The following is a 9,683-nucleotide window of genomic DNA, read 5'->3' as shown; positions in this document are numbered from 1 at the left end:
AGGGCGTTACAAAGATGGTGTTTAGAGCGAAGGCATATGTTAAGTGCTGACAGCAATGGCGTGACCGGTGGCGGCAATGTCGAATCGATTTCTCAAGCATGTGGAGTGACCTTAATTGTAGGTGGTTTTTGTCGTTTTCATTTTCTAATGGTTGAGTGTTAGTTACATAGAAGGGTATCGATAATAAGAAGATGGTTTTCAGCGAAAATGAACATAACATAAAATAAAATGTATTAGTGTTTTCTTAGTTTAGACAATAAGTTATCGTAATTTATTAATAAAAAACATAACATACTTTTTACGAAACATTTTCTAATGGTTGAGTGTTAGATACGTAGAAGGGCACCGATAATAAGAAGACGGATTTCAATGAAAATGAACATAAAATAAAATGTATTCAGTGTTTTTTTAGTTTGGACAATAAATTATCGTAATTTATTAGTAAAAAAACATGACATACTTTTTACGAGACATTTTCTAATGGTTGAAGGACATTGATAATAAGAAGACGGTTTTCAGCAAAAATGAACATAAAATAAAATGTACAGTGTTTTTTTTTTAGTTTAGACAATAAGTTATCATAATTTATTAATAAAAAAACATGACATACTTTTTACAAAACGTTTTTTGTCTGTCATCTAATTGTTGTACATCGTAATTCGTCTGTCATTCAAAATGATTTTTCTAATAGTGGTGTTTCTTATAAATAACCGACGAACCAAAAGCATACCTCTTCCACATAATTCCGAACAAATTTTGAACTTATATCCCATGTTTATACTCCCTTTGTGCTTGCCTCTTATAACTGAACAAAGATACATGTTTTGTACAAAATGGATGACATGGGAGAAAATGAGAATAGAGTTTATTATTAAACAAGAGGAAGGAATGATGCAACATATTTATGCACCAATACACTCAAAGATCTAATTAATTAAACTTTTTATTTACACTACAATAATTTAATTTGACGACATTTGCTTCCCTCGGAGCGCCCGTTTAACCTTTTCTTCATCTAGCCCATAGCAATAACTGAAATCAATGTCTCGAAGAGATGGCATGTTGGTTAACCACATTGGCACCTCCGAAATTCCGAATCTAACAATGTTTAACTGAGTCAGTGAAGTGAGGTGTTGAATTTCTTCTGGTATTGACTTCCAATGATCCTCTCCATATAATGTTAACGAGTGAAGGTGGTCCTTTAACTTTTCGATGCCTTGGAGACTTGGAAAAGAATTGAGCTCCTTCGAGAATGAACCAAGTGTCAACTCATTTAAGAAGGCAAAACAGTCAAAAATTCGGTGGGGCAAGGAAGTCAGTTTTTCACAATGGAAAATTTGCAAAGTCTTTAAAGCATGACACTGGCTTGGCAAATCGGTTATTTCTAAAAGACTAGGACACAAGAAAATTTTTAAAGATACGAGAGATGTGAGGCCTTTCATGCTTTTAATGGACATCAGACCTGTACACATCCATATCTCTAAGGAAGCAAGAGGATGGGGATGACATTCATCTAAGAGACTAATCTTTGGGCAATGAATAATCACCAACTTCTCAAGGACAGGCGAGATCATTATTGAGCTGTTGGTTTCTCCATCTATCCACTTTTCTAGTCTTTTCATACGAAATAGTCTGAGGGATCTCAATGATGGAGACAAAGGCATCGTTGATCCAGTAACATCGTTGCATTCGACTAAGTAACTCCTTAAGCATGTCACATTGTCCATTTTGCTTAACTCAAGATCCCGAAGATTTGGTAGGTGTTGAAGCTTTGGAAGAGAGAGACAACTCCTACAGTCATTTAATGTGATCTCCACGAGCTTGTCAAGGGGTGTCCCTTTCCCATCAATATATATACACATATTCATTACCCATTCTGGAAAATTATCACCAGAAAATTTGTTAATTTTCAATATTTTCAAATCTTTTGGGGGTTGTAAACCTTCCAATACATCCTTGTCGTTTCTGTTGTCACCTTGATTGTCCGTATTCCATTTGAATTCAATCTCGTATAAATTTTTCTTTCCAGATAAATCTGCTTTGATAGCATCATCTTTGCTACAAACATTTCCTAGATTGGAAATACAGAGCTTTCCACTAAGGTTTTTCAAACGACCTAGCTCTTCAATTCGATAGCCCTTCTTTTTATGTACATCGAAGGAAGGCAATGTTCGAAGAGAAATTAAATGTCCCACAATATTGGCTGGAAGGGTTCTCCCATATTTGAGATATTGTAGACTTATCAAATTTCTCATGGATTTTGGAAACTTGAGATCATGGCAACTTAGCAGCTTCAGAGTTTGCAAATGGTATAATCTGCCAATAGATTGTGGTAGAACACGAATTTCGGTACCTGACAAATCAAGATACCTGAGGTGCACCAACCCTCCAATTGAATTGTCTATCTTCTCTATTGTACAACCTTTGAGTTTTAGGATCCGAATGCTCTTAAATTGCTGAAATGAAATTTTCTTCTCAACTTCACCGTTGAAGAACAATGTATGCAAACTTCTAGCCACAGTATCCCTTTTAATGAACATATAAACATTAGCTTCAAGTTCATTGTCCTTGTTCTGTGCTTGGTAAAAAGCGAGATGTTTAACCTGAGGAATATGAGATATATCATCATTGATTGCACCCACCACACGTAAACTTTCATGTTTGGAAAGTGATAAGGAAAGATCATGCACTAGATCATGCATTCTACAACCAGTGACATGACCATACTTATCCCTTTCAACATCCTGGAACAATGAATTGCTAACCAAAATCTGGAAAATATCATTTCCCACATCCTCTGTTCCCTTGTTTCTTTCCTCATCCGCTTGAACCAACCCCAAAGCCATCCAAAGTTGGATCAATTCTTCCTTTTCCATGACCATATCTTTCTTAAAGATGGAACAATATGCAAAGCATTTCTTGACGATAAAATTAGGGAGATTATCAAAGCTTAGTTCCAAACTCTTTTGAACTCTATCCTTTTCTTCTTCTAGATCCCACACCTTGCTATTTTTTATGGACAACCATTTCTCCATGTCATTGTAATTTGCCAACATTCCACCTATTACATTTAACAATAATGGTAAACCACCACACTTTTTTACAATCTCGCGCGCTATAACCTCTATTTCTAGCGATGGTGATTTTCCTGCCACAAATGCTTTTTCTCTGAAAATTGACCAACACTCATCATTGGAAAGACCTTTTAGATGACATGAATCCTTGATCATATCATGAGTTCCGATTTCAAGCTTCCTTGAAGTGACAAGAATTCCACTTCCATTTTGTGAGTTCACATTTAGCATGCAACTCCTAAACTCTTCCCAATATGGCCTCTGTTCGACCCAAACGTCATCCAAGACAAGCAAATATCTTTTTGATGCCAACTTCTCTTCAAGACTTTTTATTAAATTGACCCTTAAGTCCGAGGTAGGTTTCTTCTGGGAAAGACATTCATAGATCTTTGCGAGAAGTGTGTTGATGTCAACCTTAACCGAAACACACAACCATGCTTTAACATTAAAATGTTTGTCAATCTTTTCATCATTGTAGACCAACTTAGCCAAAGCAGTCTTCCCTATCCCACCCATTCCCACAATCGGAACAATCCTAAGTTTTTCTTCTTTTCTTGCTTGGGTTAAAAGTCCAATGATAAGCATTTTATCATCATCCCTACCAACAATTTTAAATTCTTCTTGATTTGGAATAGTCTCCCTCCAATAGAGACGATCTATAACAGGGCCAACAGGGTGTTCATTTTGTAGTCCTAAACCGTTTGCTTCTGTATTGATCTTAAGCAACTTTTCATTGATGTTTTGGATTTTATGACCTATTTTATAACGAAATGAAAACCTTTTCAAGCTTGGAAGGCACACTACCTTTCTTGCCATCCGATCTTGTTTCTTTATCTGACACCTCAACATTTCGTAATCAACCTCATCCAACACATCATCAGCTTCTCCCACTACATCTTTTAGCTGCTTCAGCCACACCATCACAGCCTCTGTCCCCTTTTGTCTCTCTGCATCACGCAGCTTTGCACGAATCAGTTCCAATGTCTTGTGGAGGCTGGTTAGCTTTTCTTTGTAACCCCAAGAAATGGCGAGTTCGCCAGCAGCGATGGACAAAACCTTTTTCAGTATCCCCTCGGCAGCAATAGTGACTAAAGCTTCGGCCATTTTCACTGTTGAAAAAAGAGAGGAGGAGTGGAAGAATGGCGGGAAAAAAGAAAATGATAAATTAGGTTTATGAGATGGTGGACCAAAGAGATACCAATTGAATGGAAAAGCAAATCCATATGTTGGCGTGTGGAGTGGAAAATGTTATCGAATCCGAAGGTGTCAAGAAATTGAGTTATCTCTTTCCTAAGTTACAAGTTTAGAACATATCCTTGCTTTTTCCTTCCTTTTCTTTTTACATTGTGTCATTAATTATTTCTTATCTAACATATTAATATATCATAATATTTTATGTTTAATTTAATTAGTTAATATTAACGTTTTATATGAAGTAGAATTGATCTTTGTAGCTAGGTTATTTTCATTTACCTTTTGATATTCCTTTATTGTAATATGATGTGTAATTAAATATATGTTTCGATTTTAATCCCTATATTTCTTTACATGGGTGGGATAGATTTTTCTTACCCATTTATATGGAATATGGAATTTTTGTAACAATTGTATGAATGAGAATATAATTAAAGCAAAATTACATAAATGGTTCCTGTATGATTTGCATATATTGTCCCACACGTTTTTGCTTGATGAGGATATATAGTCCTTTTCGTTTTAATTTCTTGTGTAGCCGGTCGGTATGATTTCTTTTTGTTACAGATTTAATCAAAATTAGTTTACCCCTTTTCATGGGTTTTTATTTTCAATATTTTAATTTAAATTAATAAAAAAAAATCTCATTAAAACTATCCCTAACCCGACCCCCTCTCACAGCCCAATACCACAAAGAAATCAACCCCATCAACTACATTCTTCTTCTGTTGGGATGGAGAAATATGAAATAGAAGTAAACAAAACCGAAAATAAAGAAGTTTTTGAAATCAATTGTCGGTTTGAAGAAATCAACCCCTCGACTACCTTTTTACAAAAACTGAGGAGAAAGATTGAAGAGCGTTGTTCAGCTAGATTCTAGTTCACCAACTATAAAAATTAAGATGCTTTGAAAATAGATCCAAATGATTTTTTTAAGTTATATTGGTGAGGTTCCTGATTTGGAATTCTATTTATTTTTTCTATCAATCATAAAGATGATAATGGTCTTGATAATGAAACCTAATGCTAATGGATGGTTAACAGTTAGTCACAACAACTATCTTAGTGTATCGGTTTGTATACGTTTCATTTTCTTGAAACTCATATCTATCTAGATATTGTTCCTGGAAAAGAGGATGGCAATGGAGGAAGGAGAGGGGTAGAGAGTGGGAAGGATATTATTAATATAAACTAGTAGAAGATCACGATTTTTGCATTTTTTTTTTGTTTGTTGCATGACTGGATATTTTGAGAGTGGATACATTTAAGGGTTCGTTTTCATTAGTTTATTTGATTGGATACAATAAAAGGCAAGTATTCGGAAGTAGTAACACATACAGATAATGGTATACTTCTCAAAGCTCAATGCTTCATTAAAAAAGTACAGTGTTGCAATAGGAAGAAACAAAAGTAAGATGTTGTAACAAACAAATAGATAAAATTACATTCATATTTCTTGCATTTAGCCCTAACAAATGTTAGAAATTCAGGGTAATAAAGGCACTTGGATATTCTGAGAATTGTGATTTCATTATCAAATAAAATTATTGGGTGGTACTCCCTAATCTTTGATTGGATAAGACTCAAAAGAGAAAGAATATAGAATGAGATCTATGAATTTCGTAAGTACCAGAAAAACTAACCAAAATTGGTTAAATACCTCCTTTGTCTGAAAACTGTCATAAAACAGTTTGGCAACAGTAAAAAAACTGTCATAAATCCGGGTTTTCTATAAGGATTAATACCAAGCCAAAAAACGGGGCTACCGCCAGGGGCTGCCGCCCCTTGGACCCCGCTCCCAGGGGCACTGCCCTCGGACCCCCATTCGTTCAGGGGCTTCGCCCCTAAATGGCAGTCTACTTTTAATCTTGAATAAACTTAAACAAGTGTGCACTCCACACTTTTCTTACTTGTTTAATATTTATCAAGACACTTTTGGTCAACAAAGTAATCCCATTACACTTAAATCACATTAGTGAAACAAATCACCAACAAACCTCCCCCATTTAAGTGTAATCTTGATTAATTTAAAACAAAAAACATAACAACAAACTGATGCATAAATGAAATATTGTGACGACTGAATTTCACATTAGTATATTACTCATTCCAAATATTCGAATATCAGGGTGTCACTAAGGATTGAACCCTTTCTATTCTAAGTGAATACATGAAGATAATAGACACAACAATTTACATTCTCAAAGTTCTAACTTGACACTATATTTTACTAGCTTATGTCCCATCCTTCAATAAACATATAAAAGTCAAGTCCCAACTTCTTGAAGCAGCTAAACTTCATGCTTATATAGGTAGTTCTTTTGTTCTTGCACCCGTAAAAGCAAATTTTCAAAGAACTATTAAGAAATTAAATTTCACCCTCCTTAACTTGCAGTATTGAACACATACCTTAGGATGATGATAATAATGTGTTCCGATCTTCAAATATCAAGCTTTCCACATTGAATTCAACATCTAATATTACATTAGATGGGAATTGGGTATCTCGATATAAAAGATTTTAAGTGGACTTTAAACCCATCCCTATAGCCACCTTGTGCACAAGATTTCTTGCTAACCCTTTGGTTAGATGATCGGCCAAATTCAACTGAGTTCTTACAAACTCCACATATATCACACCAGTCATGATGAGCTCACGAATCATGCTATGTCTAACACCTAAATGTATAGACTTCCCAATGTACACTTGACTATAAGCCTTAGCCAAGGTTGTAGCACCATCACACCTGATAGAAATGTTAGATATCGGTTTTGGCCAGAGTGGAATTTCATAAATCAAATTTTGTAGCCACTTAACTTCTTTACCAGCAGCAGACAATGCAGCAAACTCAGATTCCATGGTTGAGTTAGTAATACAAGTCTGTTTCTTGGATGCCCAAGAAATAGCACCTCCTCCAAGAAGAAATACCCAACCACTAGTAGATGAGTGATCCTCTAAGTTGTTAATCCAGTTGGCATCTAAATAACCTTCCAAAACCAAAGGATATCCACTATAAGTTAAACCATAATTTATGGTCCCTTTCAAATACTTGAATACTCTAGTCACAGCTTGCCAATGATGTGAACTAGGATTACTAGTATATCTATTAAGCCTTCCCACATCATATGTTATATCAGGCCTAGTGCTAATCATGACATACATTAAACAGCCAATAGCCCATGAGTATTCAAGTTGAGACACTGGAGATCCTTTATTAGGTAGAAGCTTAAGACTAGGATCTATAGGAGTGTTAACAAGAGAACAATTCTCAAAGTTAAACTTTTTCAATATCTTCTCAATGTAATGATATTGAGAAATTGAAATCCCATTGTTTCCTTGTTTAATTCTTATACCAAGAATTACCTCAGCCTCCCCCAGGTCTTTCATTTCAAAACTAGATGATAAGAATTTCTTGGTTTTATCAACTTCTTCTAAATCAGTACCAAAAATCAACATATCATCCACACATAAACAAATCATGACTCCTTTACCAGAAGTATCAAATTTTCTATATACACACTTGTCAGCTTGGTTTAATGCAAAACCATTAGACAAGACAAGATCATCAAACTTTTGATGTCATTGTTTTAGTGCTTGTTTCAAACCATATAATGATTTCTTCAACTTGCACACTTTGTGTTCATTTCCAGGCATCACAAACCCTTCAGGTTGTTTCATGTATATTTCCTCATCCAATTCACCATTCAAGAATGCATTTTTCACATCCATTTGGTGAATCACAAGATTATGTATAACTGTAAGAGCTAATAAAAATCTAATAGTGGGAATCTGGCAATAGGAGCATAAGTATCAAAAAAATCAATGACTACCTTTTGTCTAAAGCCTTGGATAACCAATCCGGCTTTATACTTATCAATTGTGCCATCCACCTTCATTTTTCTTTTGAGGATCCATTTACATCCTAATGCCTTGCAACCAGGAGGTAAATCAGACAATACCCAAGTATTGTTATGCATGATAGAGTCAATTTCATCCGCAATTGCCTCTTTCCATAAATGAAGATCCCTAGAAGCCATAGCTTCACTAAAAGTTTTTGGACCCTCCTCAATATTAAAACAATACTGATGTTGACATATAGTCTCATTCCTTGTTCCTTCAACAAGATAAAGTTGAAAATCAGATCCAAAAGACTTAGGTTTTCTAGCTCTGGTGCTTTTCCTAGGTTCAGGTACAGAACTTGCACCACCAAAAACATATTCAACTTAAGTAGTACTCTTGCTGGAAGATTGATGATTCATGTCCCTTGGTCTAGGTATAGATGTAAATCTTTTGTGACAACCGTCAATTTTCCGGTCAAGTCAAAGTCAACTGAAGTCAACAAGTCAAACCGTTCGACTCAATTTGCCTGTGGGTACTAGAGTTTATGATATGTAATCTCTAAACAACTCGCTATTCTAATGAGAGATCATAAATCGAAAAGTACGTACATCTAGATCTCCTTAACCTAAAATTGTGGTAAGTGACTAGCCAAACCGATAAAACAATGTTGCATACTCATCGGGAGTGTGTCAAATCCTTAAACAAGGCTTAACAGGATTTAAGGACCTTGCATTGCGAAGCCGGACACTCACATTTGTCACCCACAAAACCTATCTCAATCGTTTTCACTCTATCTCACTTTAATCGAGGATCTCTCCTAAATCTCCCCAAGTATGTGAAATCTCTCCCAAATCTCTCTTTGTATGAGAAATCTCTCCAAGAATATGAAATCTCTCCCAAATCTCTCTAAGTATGTGAAATCTCTCCCAAAACTCTCTTTGTATGAGAAATCTCTCCAAGAATATGAAATCTCTCCTAAATCTCTCTAAGTATGTGAAATCTCTCATAAAACTCTCTTTGTATGAGAAATCTCTCCAAGAATATGAAATCTCTCCCAAACCTCTCTAAGTATGTGAAATCTCTCCCAAAACACTCTTTGTATGAGAAATCTCTCCAAGAATATGAAATCTCTCCCAAATCTCTCTAAGTATGTGAAATCTCTCCCAAAACTCTCTTTGTATGAGAAATCTCTCCACGAATATGAAATCTCTCCCAAAAGTTCCCATAACTTTTTGAAGTCATTCGGGTCATTACGACCCTTAACCGGGTCAAAAACGGCTTGAATCAGGGTAAAAACGAGTAAAATAGGCTTAAGGACCCGAAACCCCTCTTAAGGAGCCGAAACCCCTCCTAGGGCCGAAAGTCCTCTTAGGAACCGAACCCTCTTGGACCGAACCCGAAGGTCCTCTCGGAACCGAAACCTACCTCTCAGGACTGAACCTCGCACATGCCCGAGCTCGAAGTTACTGTTCACTTCGGTCTATTTCGCTTCTTGCTGTTCCGCTTTTCTTCACCTCATTTTGCTTCGGACCCAGCACCAGAAGGGACCGAACCTTCGGCCCCCTTACGAGAAG

The 9,683-nt window shown here is 35.9% G+C and overlaps 1 protein-coding gene and 1 pseudogene across 1 annotated transcript; both read right to left on the bottom strand.

Moving 5' to 3' along the window:
* Positions 1–801: 801 nt before the first annotated feature.
* LOC145097096 (putative disease resistance protein RGA4) lies at positions 802–4,190 on the bottom strand. Its single transcript, XM_079034595.1, has one exon. It carries the CDS (start codon positions 4,176–4,178, stop codon positions 963–965), a length of 3,216 nt encoding a protein of 1,071 aa, XP_078890721.1. The 5' UTR covers positions 4,179–4,190; the 3' UTR covers positions 802–962.
* A 2,599-nt stretch (positions 4,191–6,789) lies between these two features.
* LOC145099395 (secreted RxLR effector protein 161 pseudogene) lies at positions 6,790–7,431 on the bottom strand (annotated as a pseudogene).
* Positions 7,432–9,683: the final 2,252 nt, after the last annotated feature.

Source organism: Lactuca serriola, chromosome 4, assembly GCF_051521515.1.
Source record: "Lactuca serriola cultivar US96UC23 chromosome 4, Lser_US96UC23_V15, whole genome shotgun sequence".
Lineage (NCBI taxonomy): Eukaryota > Viridiplantae > Streptophyta > Magnoliopsida > Asterales > Asteraceae > Lactuca > Lactuca serriola.
This window is presented reverse-complemented; position numbering and strand designations above follow the sequence as displayed.

Bases quoted from the DNA above. Each gene is read 5' to 3' on its own strand.
- LOC145097096 (XM_079034595.1), bottom strand. From the start codon at position 4,178: ATGGCCGAAGCTTTAGTCACTATTGCTGCCGAGGGGATACTGAAAAAG.